This window comes from Schistocerca americana, chromosome X (genome assembly GCF_021461395.2).
Source record: "Schistocerca americana isolate TAMUIC-IGC-003095 chromosome X, iqSchAmer2.1, whole genome shotgun sequence".
NCBI classification, from domain to species: Eukaryota; Metazoa; Arthropoda; class Insecta; order Orthoptera; family Acrididae; genus Schistocerca; species Schistocerca americana.
The window spans coordinates 121,355,701-121,374,111 of record NC_060130.1 but is presented as its reverse complement, the minus strand read 5'-3'; the positions used below and the strand labels follow the sequence as shown (position 1 = coordinate 121,374,111).

At 38.5% G+C, this 18,411-nt stretch overlaps 1 protein-coding gene across 1 annotated transcript in view; it reads right to left on the bottom strand.

Moving 5' to 3' along the window:
• Window positions 1–18,411, bottom strand: part of LOC124556778 — a 438,094-nt gene that overhangs the window by 358,186 nt on the left and 61,497 nt on the right. Inside the window, exon 7 of the mRNA XM_047130786.1 lies at window positions 14,834–15,018. Coding sequence (XP_046986742.1) covers window positions 14,834–15,018 — 185 coding nt within the window. The remainder of the gene's footprint in view (window positions 1–14,833; window positions 15,019–18,411) is intronic.

Sequence of the window (18,411 nt, the reverse complement as noted above, 5' to 3'; positions counted from 1 at the left end):
CCAAGTTTTGGGTCCATAATGTCACTATAGGTAGAAAAGCAATCCTCATGGAGTACTCTGCTTCTTCTGGCTGCTTCTAAGGTTTGGTCAAATGCATTTTGAACATGCTTACCAGAGTTCCTGTTCTGCACACACACAGATTAGGGATGGATAAGATCTGCTGACAAGCTCTCTGGATTTGAGATAGCCTTAACCATGTCAATGAGAGTCTGTAATACATTGCTGTGTTGGGATGGGTGCTGACAGCTTGTGGCTCATAGATGGAGACTGGTGTGTATTGGTTTATAAAATACACTGTGACATAAGGAGCCAGCTTCTTTTCTTCAAACCAAGACATCCAGAAACAGGAGGTCTACATTATTCACTACTTCCATGGTGAAGGAGATTCTTGGAGGGCGCAATTAAGATGTTCTAAAAATGAAGGAAGCACTGCTGTCCCATGGGGCCATATCACAAAGGTATCATCTACATACCTTTGAAAACATTTAGGTTGCAAAACCACTGATTGAAGTCCCTTGTTCTGGAATACTCCCATAAATATGGTTAGCCTCATAGGGAGACAGAGGTCTACCCATAGCAACACCATCAGTTTGCTTAAAATATTGATTCTTAAATAAAAAGTAAGTGAAGATAAGCACAGGCTTGAAAAAATGTAAGATGTCATCTTCCAGCTTAGCCAGTATGAGCTGTAGTGAATACACCAGAAGCACTCAAATTGAACTAAGAGACCACATTGAAAATCACTAATACATCATTTTGTTCAAGATGCAGATTCTTCAGTCATCATAAAAAATCTTCTGAATTTTGAGTAGTGGTCACATTTCATTATCAAAAGCCCACTCAGTCCAGCTCCAATTGTCAATTGCTTAAATTTTGTCCATGTATTTGTATTTAAGAAGTTTAATTTCACACTTTCAAAGTGTAAATTGAGGCAGTCAGTAGTGCAGCAGTTGCTCATTCATTTGTTTTTAGACAAGTGACCTTTTGGTTCAGTCTAATTAGCCACTCAGTCTAGTTCCAGCTGTTGCCTGTGACACATCTCCTCCAGGGTAGCAAGTTACATATTTAACTATTTAGTTTTATTCTTTGTTTTCTTAGCAGAATATATTTCTTAAATCTCATGCGTGTTTTTATATTTAAAATGTTTTATCTCAAGTTTCATAAACTTAATTTCATGCTGTCTGTAGCTCAGTTGTCATATCTTTTGAACGGTCAGCTACACAGTTAATTAGGCACCAGCTTCGATTGGTGACATTTCAGGAGTGTAACAAGTGTTATATCTAGGTATCTGTCAGGTTTTATAGTTTGTTTCTTCAGTTAGTCTTCCTAGGATGGGTAGGATCTTTGCATGCTGTGTGAAGATGCAGGAGGATGCAGGTGTGGTTCACAAACAGTTGAATATTGTTTTGGTTGTGGTTAACCATCTTCAGGCTGCTGCCTCAGAGTCCAGCAGTAGCAGAGATGTCACCTGTTTCACCCATATGCTGCTGAGGCACCTCCTAGTGCACACAATGCAGTGGATCTGACCTCATAGCAGGGTGCTGGCAGACCGTAATGCATTCACGCTGCTCGAGGTGGAGGGCCAATGTGCAGGCTGGGTATCTGGCCTTACTTATTCATCCTGCGAGCGAACAAGTGGCCACACCTTCAGCAGGGTCCGAGCAGACACATGTGGGAAGGGGCTTTCTAGCTCTAGGGAGCTCCGACAACATCAGGTTCATTAATGGATCCCCTCAGAATGATAGCATTCGGGGCTGGGAAGAAAGCCAATGTGCACTTGGCATGTCGGTAGGAGTGGGGACCTCGTGTGAGATGTGGAGGTAGCCTTGCCCACAGCTATCGAGCATGCAGGGTGCAGCTGTCTGCAAGCTGTGGCCCTTGTCAGCACCAACAACACCTGTCACATGGGTTCTGAGACCATCTTCAGTTCATACTGAGTGTGAGGTGCACGCAGAGCTAGCAAATGTGCAGCATTGTTCCCAGGATTGATTGGGATCCTTTGGTTTGGAGCTGAGTAGAAGGCTTTGTTGACTCTGTGATAGTCTTGGCTGAAGATTTCTGTATCTGCATTATTTGTTGGGGAATTGTAGGACTTCTCTTGATAGGTCTGTGGTGCACAAAGCAAAAGAAGCAGCTATGGGTAGCAGCGTACTCATGGCATGCACATTGTTTTTTTTTTAGGCTAGTCAGTAGACTGAGGTACTCTAATGAACACTCACCAGATGATACGCAGATAGGAATATCAGACCATGTGCACATTAAAGACCCTTTTGCTGTCAAACTTTTATTAGTAAACTGTTGAAATATTTATAACAAAGTTTCCAGATTTACAGCCCTCAAGGAAAACTCATGCTCAAATTATTATTGGGACCGAACCTGAAGTAGAAAGCTCTGAATATTTAGTGGGTCATGGTATGTTTATCAGAAAGACTGATTAAGATGCCATAGGAGGTAGAGTGTTCCCATAATAAGACAAAAATATTGTCTCTACTGAGGTTGAAATTGAGAGTAACAGTGAAGTTATCTGGTCATGTATAGCAGGCCTAGCTGAAAACAAATTAATTGTTGGATGTTTTTACTGGACACGTGATTCTGCTGTGACAGTTCTAGAGTCATTCAAACAAAGTATAAGGTCAGTAGCCCATAACTACCCAAATCATACAATACTAATTGGAGGCAACTTTAACCTGTTAAGTATAGACTGGGACATCTGTGGATTTGTTGCAGTTGGTACAGACAGATAGTCCTGCAAAGTACTTATGAACACCTTTGTGGAAACTGTCTTCAGCATCTAGTTCAGCAACTCCAACACAATGGGAATATCTTACACCTTGTAGCTATAAACAGGTCAGACCTTATCAATGGTATCATTATAGACACAGCGATTGGTGATCATGATGTCATATCAGTGACTGTAGTTACAAAAGTCAATAAATTAGTCAAGAAGGCTAGGAGAGTGTTTCTGCTAGAAACAGCAGATAAGCAGTTGTTGGCATCTCACTTAGCCAATGAACTGCAATCACTTAGTTCCAATGTAATGGACATAGGGGAATTACATACAAACTTAGGCAGAGTATATGTGTAGTAAGTGGATTAAAGTTGAAAAACACCCATCATGCCTTAGCAACAAAATCTGGAAAATTCTGAGTAAGTAAAGACTGTTGTACTCTTTGTTCCAAAGAGAATGTTCAAGTGATGACAGGCAATTTTAGCAGAAGTCTGTGCATCTATGAAAAGATCTTTGTGTGAAGCATTCAACAACTACCACCTTCATACCTTAGAAAAAGATCTGACTGAGAAGGTGGGAAAATTTTGGTCCTATGTAAAATGACTAAGTGAGTGTAAGGCTTCCATCCACTCACTTGTTAACCAGTTTGGTGTGACAGTCAAAGATAACAAAATGAAAGCTGAATTTTAAATTCCATGATTAAAAAATTGTTCATGCATGAGAATCATACAGATGTACCATTGTTTGACCAATGCACAGAGCCCCTTGTGGATGACATAGTAATAAGCATCCCTGACACAGACTGAAGAGTTGAAAACAAATACAGTCACCTGGTCCCAATGGATTCCCAATTTCGTTGTAAAAAGAGTACTCTATGGCATTGCCCCTTACTGAGCTTGCATTTATCGTGTATCTCTCAGCCAGTAAAAAGTCCCAAGCAACTGAAAAACCCCAGGTGACTCCTGTATATAAGAAAGGTAAAACAATTGACCTGCAAAACAAACTGATTTCCTTAACATCAGTTTATTAAGGACACCCAAAGTGACAAGCTCTGAGATGTTAAGCGAGTAGTGTAACATATATCGCAAAGACAGATAGGGGCTATAGCAGGGGGAGTGTTCATTGTAGTTGACAAAAATATTGTCTCTACTGAGCACAAAGTTGAGTGTGATAGTGATGTCATCTGGTTGCATATAACAGGTGCATGTGAAACTAAATTAATTGTTGGATGTTTTAACCAGCCACGTGATTCTGCTGTTGAAATACATTTGAACGCATTTTATGAAAATTGTCTTCAGCAGCTAGCTCAGCAACCCACACACAAAGGAAATATCTTAGACTTTGTAGCCACAAATAGGCCAGACCTTATCACAATGTCAGTATAGAAACGGGAATTAACAATCATGAAATCATTAAATCAACTGTGATTACAAAAGTTAATAAATCAGTCAAGAAGGCTAGGATAGTGTTTCTGCTGGATAGAGCAGATAATCAGTTATTAACATCTCACTTAGACAATGAATCAGCATCACTTAGTTCCAGTAAGATGGATGTAGAGGAATTATGGGCAAAGTTTAGGCAGACTGTAAATTGTGGTCTGGAGAGTTACATGTCTAGTCAGTGGATAATGGATGGAAAAGACCCACCATGGCTTAATAACAAAATTCAGTGGATGCTGAAAAAACAGAGACTGTTGCATTCTAGATTCAGAAGGGGACACACAAATGACAACAAGCGGAGGTTAGTACAGATTCATGTGTCTGTGAAAAAATCCATGCACAAAACATACAATAACTAGCACCATCACACCTTAGTAAAAGACCAGGCAGAGAACCTGAGAAAATTCTGGTTGTATGTAAAATTTCTAAGTGGATTCAAGGCTTCCATTCAGTCCCTTGTTGACCATTCTGTGGAGTCAGTTGAAGATAGCAAAACAAAAGCTGAAATTTTAAATTTCATATTTAAGAAATCACTCACACAGAAGAACAATGCAAACATACATAGGTTGCCTTTATTGTGAATCTCTCACCCAGTAAAAAGTCTCAAGTGACTGGGAAACAGTGTAGATGACTCCAGTATATAAGAAAGGTAAAAGAATGGACCCTCAAAATTACAGACTAATATCCCTAACTTATGTTTGCTGCAGAATCCTTGAACATATTCTCATTTTGAATATAATAAACTTTCTTGAGACTAAGAAGCTTATGTCCACAAATCAGCATGGTTTCAGGTACCATCACTTGTGCAAAACTCAGCCTGCCCTTTTCATACATGATATACTGAGAACTATGGATGAAGGGCAACAGGAAGATTTCTTATTCCTAGATTTCTGGAAAGCATTTGACATGGTGCCCCATTGAAGGCTGTTAACAAAGCTATGAGTATATGTAAAAAGTTCACAGATATGTGAGTGCCTCGAAGACTTCTTAAATAACAGAACCCAGCATGTTGTCCTCGATGGTGAGTGTTCATCAGAGACAAGGGTATCATCAGAAGTGCTGCAGGGAAGCATGATATGACTGTTCTTCTGATTATGCCATGGTGTATGGTAAGGTGTCAAAGTTGTGTGACTGTAGGAAGATGCAAGATGACTTAGACAAAATTTTCAGTTGGTGTGATTATTGTCAGCTAGCCCTAAATGTGGAATAACGTAAGTTAATGTAGATGAGTAAGAATAACAAACCTCTAATGTTTGAATAGAGTATTGCTAGTTTCCTGCTTGACATTGTCAAGTCATTTAAATATCTAGGTGTAACGTTGCAAAGTGATATGAGGTGGACCTAGCATAAGGACACTGTGGTAGGGAAGGCAAATGGTCAACTTCAGTTTATTGGGAGAATTTAAGGAAAGAGTGGTTCACTCGTAAAGCAGCCCACATACAGGATGCTGGTGCAACCTATTATTGAGTACTTCTCGAGTATTTGGGATCCGTACCAGGTCAAATTACATCATGGTCAGACAGAGATTCCGAAATCAGATACTGGATTGTAAGGCGTACCCAGGAGCAGATATAGACTCAGATCACAATATAGTAGTGATGAAGAGTAGGCTGAAGTTCAAGACATTAGTCAGGAAGAATCAATACACAAAGAAGTGGGATACGGAAGTACTAAGGAATGACGAGATACGTTTGAAGTTCTTTAACGCTATAGATACAGCAATAAGGAATAGCGCAGTAGGCAGTACAGTTGAAGAGGAATGAACATCTCTAAAAAGGGCCATCACAAAAGTTGGGAAGGAAAACATAGGTACAAAGAAGGTAGCTGCGAGGAAACCATGGGTAACAGAAGAAATACTTCAGTTGATTGATGAAAGGAGGAAGTACAAACATGTTCCGGGAAAATCAGGAATACAGAGATACAAGTCGCTGAGGAATGAAATAAATAGGAAGTGCAGGGAAGCTCGGACGAAATGGCTGCAGGAAAAATGTGAAGACATCGAAAAAGATATGATTGTTGGAAGGACAGACTCAGCATACAGGAAAGTCAAAACAACCTTTGGTGACATTAAAAGCAACAGTGGTAACATTAAGAGTGCAACGGGAATTCCACTGTTAAATGCAGAGGAGAGAGCAGATAGGTGGAAAGAATACATTGAAAGCCTCTATGAGGGTGAAGATTTGTCTGATGTGATAGAAGAAGAAACAGGAGTCGATTTAGAAGAGATAGGGGATCCAGTATTAGAATCAGAATTTAAAAGAGCTTTGGAGGACTTACGGTCAAATAAGGCAGAAGGGATAGATAACATTCCATCAGAATTTATAAAATCATTGGGGGAAGTGGCAACAAAATGACTATTCACGTTGGTGTGTAGAATATATGAGTCTGGTGATATACCATCTGACTTTCGGAAAAGCATCATCCACACAATTCCGAAGACGGCAAGAGCTGACAAGTGCGAGAATTATCGCACAATCAGCTTAACAGCTCATGCATCAAAGCTGCTTACAAGAATAATATACAGAAGAATGGAAAAAAATTTGAGAATGAGCTAGGTGACGACCAATTTGGCTTTAGGAAAAGTAAAGGGACGAGAGAGGCAATTCTGACGTTACGGCTAATAATGGAAGCAAGGCTAAAGAAAAATCAAGACACTTTCATAGGATTTGTCAACCTGGGAAAAGCGTTTGACAATATAAAATGGTGCAAGCTGTTTGAGATTCTGAAAAAAGTAGGGGTAAGCTATAGGGAGAGACGGGTTATATACAATATGTACAACAACCAAGAGGGAATAATAAGAGTGGACGATCAAGAACGAAGTGCTTGTATTAAGAAGGGTGTAAGACAAGGCTGTAGCCTTTCGCCCCTACTCTTCAATCTGTGCATCGAGGAAGCAATGATGGAAATAAAAGACAGGTTCAGGAGTGGAATTAAAATACAAGGTGAAAGGATATCAATGATACGATTCGCTGATGACATTGCTATCCTGAATGAAAGTGAAGAAGAATTAAATGATCTGCTGAATGGAATGAACAGTCTAATGAGTACACAGTATGGTTTGAGAGTAAATCCTAGAAAGACGAAGGTAATGAGAAGTAGTAGAAATGAGAACAGCGAGAAACTTAAAATCAGGATTGATGGTCACGAAGTCAATGAAGTTAAGGAATTCTGCTGCCTAGGCAGTAAAATAACCAATGATGGATAGAGCAAGGAGGACATCAAAAGCAGACTCGCTATGGCAAAAAAGTCATTTCTGGCCAAGAGAAGTCTACTAATATCAAATACCGGCCTTAATTTGAGGAGGAAATTTCTGAGGATGTACGTCTGGAGTACAGCATTGTATGGTAGTGAAACATGGACTGTGGGGAAACCGGAACAGAAGAGAATCGAAGCATTTGACATGTGGTGCTATAGACGAATGTTGAAAATTAGGTGGACTGATAAGGTAAGGAATGAGGAGGTTCTACGCAGAATCGGAGAGGAAAGGAATATGTGGAAAACGCTGATAAGGAGAAGGGACAGGATGATAGGACATCTGCTAAGACGTGAGGGAATGACTTCCATGGTACTAGAGGGAGCTGTAGAGGGCAAAAACTGTAGAGGAAGACAGAGATTGGAATACATCAAGCAAATAATTGAGGACATAGGTTGCAAGTGCTACTCTGAGATGAAGAGGTTAGCACAGAAAAGGAATTCGTGGCAGGCCACATCAAACCAGTCAATAGACTGATGACCAAAAAAAAAAAGAGATGGGTGGCTAGATTTGGTACCAGTAGGTTTGAACAACATGTAAGTGTTATGGAGATGCTTTGGGAACTTAGATGGGAATCCCTGGAGGGAAGGCAATGCTCGTTTTAAGAAACGCTATTGAGAAAATTTAGAGAATTGGCATTTGTAGGTGACTGCTGAACGATTCTACTGCCACCAACATGCATTGGGCATAAAGATGACAAAGATAAGATACAAGAAATTAGGGCTCATACAGAGGAATACAGACAGCTGTTTTCCCCTCTCTCTATTTGCAAGTGGAACAGGAGTGGAAATGACAAGTGGCGGTACAGCATATCCTTTGCCACGCACCATACAGTGTCTTGCAGAGTATCTTTGTAGATGCTGATGTAGATGGAGGAGTAGAATTCTGGAATGTACTCTGAGTTCAGATATAATAAATCTCCTAGAAACTGGAAAGTATATGTCCATGAATAAGCACTGTTTTAGAAATCATTGATCATGTGAAATTTGGCTTGCCCTTTTCTCACATGATATACTGCAAGCAATGGTTGGAGTGCAAAAGCAGATTTCTTATTTCTAGATTTCCAAAAAGTGTTTGACACCATATCCCACTGCAGACTGTTAATGAAAGAATGAGCAAATGGGATATCTTTCCCAGATATAACAGTGGCTCAAAAACTTCTTAAGTAATAGAGCCCAGTAAAGTTCTTGCCAGTGAATGTTCATCATGTATATGGGTATCATCAGGAATGTCCCAGGGAAGTGTGATAGAACTGCTGTTATTTTCTATATACATAGATGACTTGATGATCAGGGTGATCAGCAATCTGCAGCAGTTTAATGATGATGCTGTGGTGTATGAGAAGATGTCAAAAATGAGCGATTGTAAGATGATATAAGATGAGTCAGATAAAAGTTATAGTTGGTGTGATGAATGACAACTAGCTCTAAATGTAGAATAATGTAAATTAATGCTGACATGTGGGAAAAACAAACACATAATGTTTGGACAGAGCACTAGTAATATGCTGTTTGACACAGTCATGTTGTTAAATATCTGGGTGAAACATTGCAGAGCACTATGAAATGTAATGAGCATGTGAGGATTGTGAGAAGGAAGTGAATGGTCGACTATATTTTATTGAGGAGTCTTAGCAAAGTGTGGTTCATCTGTAAAGGAGACTGCATATAGGACACTAGTGCAACATATTCTTGAGTACTGCGTTAGGGATCCACACCAAATTGGATTAAAAGAAGACATCAAAGTAATTTGAGTTGGGGTGATAGATTTGTTGACAGTAAATTCAAACAACGGGAAACTGTCATGGAGATGCTTTGGAAACTCAAATGGGAATCACTGGAGGCAAGGTGGCATTCTTTTCAAGAAATGCTATTGACAAAATTTAGAGAACCAGCATGTGAAGCTGATTGCAGAACAATCCTACCACCACCAACACACATTTTGCATCAGAACCACAGAGATAAGTTATGAGAAATTATGACTGATATGGAGGCATATAGATAGCCATTTTTCCCTTGTTCTATTTGCAACTGGAACAGGAAATGAAATGACTAGTAGTGGCACAGGGTAGCCTCCACCATGCACTCTGAGGTGATTTGTGGAGTAATATGTAGATGTAGATGTAGAAAAGAGAAGCCAGATGTCTTGTTGTCTTGTTATGTAATATGTTGATGCTCCTGTATTGATCACAGTGGGATGAAATGGATCTCCTCCTTTAAGTTCTTCAGCAGGCCATAAAGTTGTGGTGGAACTGGCACTCATACTCTTAAGCTCTTTTTCAGGGAACTCGCTGGATTTGAGGAGGGTGGATGTCTTCCATTGTATTGTATTCATTTGAATCTTCTGGAGATAACAATATGCTGAGCCCTGCAGTTAAATCATCATCTTGCCAAAATAAGATATTGCAGGAAGGAAAACAGCAGTGTTTCTCTTGTCAGCAGGTAAAATTACTATTTCTGTGTCTTCTCTTTAGGAACAGAGCATGTGTCATTCCTCACAAATGATGTTCCACTCAGGTGTGTGAAACCTAGTTATCGCCCTACAAGTCTCTTGCCTTATTTCTTCTATAGCCTCACTGAGAAGTTTCAAAACACCATGCTCAGTGGCCTGGTAAAATTTTTGATGGGCAAATTCTTTGGAGTGGGTGAGAAATTTACTCCCTTTACCAGCACTGATATTGCAGTGTCACTCACAAGGGAACCTCCCCATCGCACCCCCCTCAGATTTAGTTATAAGTTGTCACAGTGGATAGGCCTTGAATAACTGAACACAGATCAATTGAGAAAACAGGAAGACGTTGTGTGGAACCGTGAAAATATAAGCAAAATATACAAACTGAGTAGTTCATGGGAAGATATGCAACATCAAGGGCAGTGAGAACGTAGGAGCGCCGTGGTCTCGCGGTAACGTGAGCAGCTGTGGAACGAAAGGTCCTTGGTTCAAATATTCCATCGAGTGAAAAGTTTAATTTTTTATTTTCAGTTTATGTGACAAACTCTTATGTTTTAATCACTTTTTTGCGAATGATTATCACATCCACAAGAAAAACTAAATCGGGCAAGGTAGAAGAATCTTTTTACCCACTCGCCAAGTGTACAAGTTAGGTGGGTTGACAACATATTCTTGTCATGTGGCGCACATGCTGTCACCAGTGTAGTATAGAATATATCAGATGTGTTTTCCTGTAGAGGAATTGGTTGACCTATGACCTTGCGATCAAATGTTTTCGGTTCCCATTGGAGAGGCACGTCCTTTCGTCTACTAATCTCACGGTTTTGCGATGCGGTCGCAAAACACAGACACTAAACTTATTACAGTGAACAGAGACGTCAATGAACGAACGGACAGATAATAACTATGCAAAAAAAAGAAGAAAGTAAAATTTTAACTCGAGGGAAGACTTGAACCAAGGACCTCTCGTTCTGCCGCTGCTCACGCTACCACGGGACCACGGCGCTCCTGGGCTCCCAGTCTCCATAATGTTGCCTATGTAGCCCATGGACTACCCAGTTTGTATATTTTGCTTATTTTTTCACAGTTCCACACAACTTCTTCCTGTTTTCCCAATTAATCTGTGTTCAGTTTATCAAGTCCTATCCACTGTGCCAATATATAACTAAATCTGAGGGGGGTGCGATGGGGAGGTTCCCTTGTCAGTGGTTTATCTGTGAGATTAAACACAGTGCACCTGCCTAGTTTATCTTTGTTTTATGATTGACATGTAAGGTGATGGAAGTTCAATGCACCATGACCAACTGCTGCATCCAGTTCAGAAGTGACTGCATGGCACTGTCAACACACTTCCAGGAATCCAATGGCAAACTTCACAAAATATTCAAATGAAGTGAAATCATGCTTCTGGAGGGCCTGTTTAGTTCTTACCTTGTATAATGGAAGATCTCACACCAGTGTCCTGCTAGCTCATTGTTCAATTCTCTTAGCAGCCCCAGAATCTATATAATAGGTAATCTTGGTGAATGCTGGTATAGTTTGCTGGTCCAGACATTTCAATAAAAATTTGAGAGTGTGGGACAGTCTATTTCTCTTGCTACAGAGTTTATCAAACTCATGTATTCTGTTGGCCATCTTTTCCCAGTCAAGCTGTTTGAGGCTTTCCCAATGAGATAAATACATGAATGATTCATGGGCTTTGTACTGAATAATGTTATGTAAAGTGTGCAATGTTTCCATGAGACAGCTGCTAATCATTTTGAGGTGCTACTAATGCATTGCTGTTGTTGCTCACCAATTCATGTGCTGGGTTGCAAGAAAAGCTCAGGTGCCAGGGGTTGGGATAAAAAGTCAACTTGCCATGGATCCAACTGAGGACACCGCATATACATACAGGACAGGTGTTGGTGGCCAAGTTAACTGCCCTTTCTTCAATTTCCCATCTCTCTTAACTCACTGCATTTGTTTGACTGTGGCCAACAATGCTTTAGTGTTGCCAGTGCTGGTGCCCATGCTTTGCTGAGTTGACATCCCAAATCTCTGTTAATTAAGTCACCAGTTATATGTCTTTCGACCATGCTTTTAATTATGGATGCCCAGTACATGGAGACAGACAAGAGTGTCTTTGTTTCTCTGTAGTTCACACCACTTCCCATGTCAAGAGCATGCAGGTTTTTCTGGTTAACCTAATCTTTTGTGACATCTGTGTTCATCACATCTGTCTTTAAAAGTGCTACACGACTAGGCAATGTAATATTTCACATACTGACATGGGATTTTATGTACTACTGGTCTCCTTACACCCAGGTCATATTTAACAGAATGCAGCCTCATCTGCACTTGCACCAACTCTAGCCCTGTAGTGCTTTACTGCATTGGGTCCATGGAATGTGACCACACTTTTCCCATGCTGCATATCCCTAGTCTGCAGATTTTTTTCCTGTTGATGAGCACTGGATGTTGATGTCTTTTATTATTCTTCTACAATGATGTTATAGCCTTGTCCCTTGATGCCTGCACTTTGCTAGTTAGCCAGCACATAAATTTGTGAGCCACAACAGCAGTTCATCAATAGCACCAGAAGATGATGAGCAGCTGTTTTTTATATATATTGTGCAGTTTACACAACACCGTCTGACATGACTCAAGCAGTTATTGCATTGGAAAAGCCTCAAACAACATTTATGCTGGTTGTTTACACAGCAGCCTTCAAGCCTGTATGTCCTAAACTTATGATAAATCAACCTACTGTTGGGTTCAAAATCACAGAAAAGATAGATATGTAGTTATGCATATTATCATTCACTGCAAAAATCATCCCTGTAGGAGAAGAAGGAAGGAAAATTGGGTTTCATGTTCTGTTGACAGCAAGTTCATTAGAGACAGAGCACAAGCTATGATTGATTTTTGAAGATGGGGATAAAATTTTTTTATGCCCTTTTGAAAGAAACAGCCATGCATTTGCCTTGCACAATGTAGGGAAATCATAGAAAACCTATACCTGAATGGTCTGATGCAGATTTTAACCTTGTCCTCCTGAATGTGAGTCCAGTGTGCTAACCACTGCATCATATTGCTCTGTCCATTTAGTAGAGAAAGTTTTAAGTAAAGTAAATTATTTTAAAGATATTTTCTAAATCTTACACCAATTACATGATGACTGAATTATCAAAAAATTGTAGTTACAGAGAAATTTTGTTCGATACAAATCTATGAAATAAGTGGTAATTTGTGGAAATAAGGGGTCAGGGGGAATAAAGAACTAATAGTCTCTGTTGTGCTTGTCTAGCCATTGATAAATGTTTTGAAGTGTGTGCCTAATGGCATTACAGGTTGAACCTTGCAATAAATAATGGGTATGAATGAATTCACATGAAATTCAATGACGTTTTCTGATAAGTATCATTTCCAATATTTATGAGTGGTCATGCTTTGCCTATCCTTGCCTTCTATATTTATAGCCACCTGTTGCGGATAAATCAAAAACAAATCTCAAAGGAGTCAACAGTCCATCAGTCAATATAGGTTCCTTTTGTAGCATTCTATATGCAGTAAGTTTTCTTTTCAAGCAAAATTATTCACAGAATTGCAGCCATAGAATAACTGATTTTTGTAGTATGCATTTTTGGTCATCTCTTCACAAAAAAAAGCTTGATTGAAATTTATTCCCTTTGATTTATGATACCTCATTTTTAATGTTTTTTACCAGTATATTGTATATGTATAGTGTACACTCATGCATCCAGTTATAGGTAAGTGACTTGCACCACACTTTATTGATTCTTAAGAACGAAAAGTGTTCATTGGAGTGTAAGCATAGCAACCATTAGTATGAAGAAGACTGTTAGTGTATATGGAGAGTTAGATGTATAATAGTAGCATGGAGCTGATGCCTAACAAGAGTAAATGTGGATAAATTAAAATTTTCTATTTTATTTTATTATCTTCATAATACTTGTTTCCTTTTCTCCATCTTCTTTATGTATTTAATTTTCTAAATTTACAGAACCATCTTGCTCTTGTATAGATTCAAATGAATCTATAATTGGAGGTTTTGCATCTAGGTCTTTTACAGGAATATGATGCATACTGCAAGGGGTGGGAGCAGTGGTGGAATATTAATGGGCAAGGATATTGCATAGGTTGGCTGGGTGGCAAAATATCACATGGGGAGACTACAAAACTTGACAATGCTGCATCTAGCAGCCTGTTATCCTGTCCTCAACACTTCCCATCACTATCCCTATCCTGTTATCCCTCATCCCTCCTCTTCTGTGCCCTCAATACCAACCCCCAGTGAGCCTGCATAATCACCCCAGTAGGGCCACAGTGGCCAGAGATGACAGTGGCCAAATCCAATCACTAAAAAAGCATCCAACAGGTCAGTGCCTCCTATGTGAGGTGAATAGCAATCTGTTTTAATAATATTGCTATTCCATCTACAATTTTCCAGTGTGTAATGATTTAACATCATTCTGATATCGAACAAGGTAAGAAACAATAAGAATTTGAGAAAGTAGAGTTCCTACATATTATTAATGTCTCATTACTGATCATGTTTTTAAATAAAAGTAAGTAAATAAGAACTACTTGCAAATCTTCATGAATGGAGGGAGTGCCTGATACTAACAAATTGAGTGTAAAGCATAAAATTACTGAAACAGAATGAAATAAGTAAATGGATAGATAAATGAAACAATTGGAAGTCCAGAACCAAAGAAACAAACATACCATTATCACAAAAGTGGAATAGTATGATACTCTGTGAAACAAATGTACAAAGAAATCCAAATACATAAGGTACATCTAAAACTTAAGCTAAGAACCAGTTTTTATAGCAATTTATGGGAATTTGTGACTTTCCTACTAGCCCAAGACAAACAATATTTGCCCATATTACAATCTATTAAACTGTTGCCCAAAATTTATCACGAGCAGTCTATTAGACAAAGTCATACAAACCTGCTTTCCATAATTTCCAGAATCAGAATATGTTGAATTTCCAAGTAAGTGTCTCAAGTCTGGAGGCAAACATGATGCTAAGTCAGCCAGTGGTGATGAGTATGTTGCTGTTGTACTTGTCAGATCTGTTGTACCAATACCCGTTGTGATTGGCCTCATTCCTGAGCTGCTCACAACACTTGAAGCTGAAAAGATCCACAGTCAAATTAACTAGTTAATGCAACTTTTTAATGTGTTTTTATTTTCATCATTGCAAATTTTGTGACTTTTCTGTCTGTAATGAATTTAGATTCATCAAACATTTAAAATTTCTTAATAATGTTGCTCTATGATTTTTGAAAACTATAGTACTTTACAAACAAAGCTATATAAACTAAAACCATAATTATGTACCTATTAGCTGCTTCACTTGTCTTATATGCTATACTATGAGTATCTGCTGTTACACATATCATTGTTTGCATTTCTCCAAGTATTTACTTTTATCTTATTCACATCTGAATGCATGGACAAGAAAATAATTAAAACATATTTACGTTTTTGTTCTTGCAACAGTTCCACTATTATTAAACTACAGCAAACATGTAAATAATTCTGTCACTACTGTCTCTATATAACTGCTTGAATGAAGATTTATGAACGTTTTGGGAGTGGTGTAACAGTAGGAAAACTGAAGAATTCAATATAACCTGCTGTTCTTTGTGAACTAAACAAGCTGCAATTTATGGAAATATGAGAGGTAATCTAAAGAATAAAGTGTATTCTTTAATAAGTTACAGTGAGAAAGGATGATTTTGTTTGGTAACAAATTCTTTAAAGTGCACAAACTATTGCAATAAAAATAAGACTGGATAAAGGGACTACTTATTAACAGAATAAATACTTAAATTATGAAAATATGTGTCATATGTGTCACATATTCAAATAACATTAGAGGGAAAATACACAAGCTATTTTACAAATGCTGATATGTGTAAATGAACTCATACACTTTGAGCATTGCTTTACGAGTTGAATAATGAAATACATCAAAACAGGCCCAAAAACATGAATAATGAATTGTCTTACAAAAGGCTTGTGACTGTTCTGAAAAATGTGACTATTTCTCACACATGGATCAATGGGTTTCTGCAGTTTACACATCATCATGAACAGTAAGTTACTGTTTCAGCAAAATATATGTACGTTGATGCTCTTCTATTAGTAGAAACTCATCAAGAAGTAAATATAAAGTATCTTGATATGAAGATGCACAAGGATGGTGACAAATTTCTTAGGATTTATTTTTTTTTTATTTATTTATTTATTTTTTTTTTTTTTTACAAGTTGATAAAAATGCCATATCACATATGTTTAAGCTGTCTGGTGAGCTACAGTGTATGTGTGATGGAAGTGATCAACTATATCAAGCCAAGAAAAGGGACATTGACTTTTCAACATAATGGAAACACTGGAGATCACCTTCTGGTTGAAGGAAGATAATGGTAATAGTGAATGACATCAATTTATTGTTAGATGCCAGAAAATACAGGTACTTTCATGGACTGCCACATCTCAGAAAAATCAATACATCATATCATCATAGGTCCCTCAAGTCACCAGAGTCAAGTAAGTACAGTAATCATTTTAGGAGGCTACACCGGTTAAGAAAGAGGAAGAAACTTTATACTTTAAGGAATATCTTCTCCAAGGCAAGCTGTTTGTGGCTTATCAGCTCATTTGGCTATTAACCAGAAATAATTTCATATGTTAAAAGTTTTCTTGCTGCTCAGTCAGGTCTTACTTGACATCACTTAACCCTTAAGCAGTCACGCGGGGTGTTCAGAGCACCCCAGTCATCCTTATCAATGGATTATTACATAATGAATAGGAGTATAACGTCATGTTCTTTAGTACCTTTCTAGGACATAATATGAAACCTTTGAGTAACAATAGAAACTACAACGGAAGCGCACGTTCCAAGAAAACATGCAACAATGTGCCTTGGGGTGTTGTCTGCACCCTGCACGACTCTTTATGTTGCAGTGCTGAGAGAAAGCGTACAGTTGTGTTCTGCAGCAACTGCTTGTATTTTATTTCTCTCTGCAGTTAGAACAGCTATGGAGCATTACAAAATACAACAAGAAAGAGTGCAGAAGCTTCTGGAAGAGGTCTTAGGTAAAACATTTGAAGGAGGAGAAGAGCAAGAGGAGGAAACAGACAGTTGTGGAGTTCTCTCTTATCACAGTGGCACTTAAACGGAGGATGAAGACAACCTGGAAGTGGAACTGCAAATAAGTGCAGCAGATAATGAAAGCAAGCATGATTTTTTATTGGAAAGGATACGGTTACAAAATGGATGAAAAGTTGTCCTAGTTGTAACAGAAGAACTAGAAGTGTAGACCTCATTATTCATCTTCCTGGTGTGAAAGCTATCGTAAAATCTGCAAAAACTGCTGTGAACTGTTTTTTGATATTTATAAATGACATAATAATTAGAATGACTACCTCATGCACAAATATTATCAATGAGGTTACGGTGCTTTTGTTTGTTATTGCATTGTTTGCGATTCGATGATATTCGAGACAGACCATGGCTAAGAGAACTTCATTGCCTAGCCGCATTCGGAGAAGTATTTGAATTATTAATGACAGACTGTGTCAGTAATTATACTGTGTCTAAATATACAACAGTGGACGAACAACTGGTTGCATTTAGAGGCAAATACAGTTTCCAACAGTATATAGCAAGCAAACCTGCAAAATATGGTTTGAAAATTTTCAGCTTGTGTGAAGCAAGAACATGGTATACTTTGAGGATAGAAATCTATGTTGGGAAACAGCCAGAGGGTCCCTTTGCATCATCAAACTACCCTAAGGAGATAGTAAATAGACTTGTATGGCCTATCGAAGGTACAGGATGCAATGTGACACTAGAAAAATGGTTTTGTTCCATATCACTGGCTGAAGAGCTCCTGAGAAAGAAACTTACAGTAGTAGGAACTCTTTGAAACAATAAGTGGGAGCTTCCTCTAGACATTGTTTGCACAATAGGTCGTGAACTTAGAAGCAGTCCTTTTGGATTCAGAAAGGATATCACCATAGTTTCATATGTGCCAAATAAGGGCAATAACGTTATTCTCCTTTCATCTTTGTATCATGATGGTGCCATTGACACTAATACTGTGGGAGCTTCCTCTAGACATTGTTTGCACGCTAGGTCGTGAACTCAGAAGCAGTCTTTTTGGATTCAGAAAGGATATCACCATAGTTTCATATGTGCCAAATAAGGGCAATAACGTTATTCTCCTTTCATCTTTGTATCATGATGGTGCCATTGACACTAATACTGTGGAGGAGAAGAAACCAGAAATTATAACAATTTACAAAAAGACCAAAACAGGTGTGGACACAACGGATGAAATGTGAGCTACTTATGCAACCTCAAGAAAAACTAGATGCTGGCCATTGCGTTGTTTTTCCAAATGACTAACATTGCTTGCACTAACACCTTCATCATATATGCAAATAATAACAATGAGAGGATTTCCCAAAGAATGTTTTTACATGATGTTGGAAGGTCATTTGTAAAATGGTTC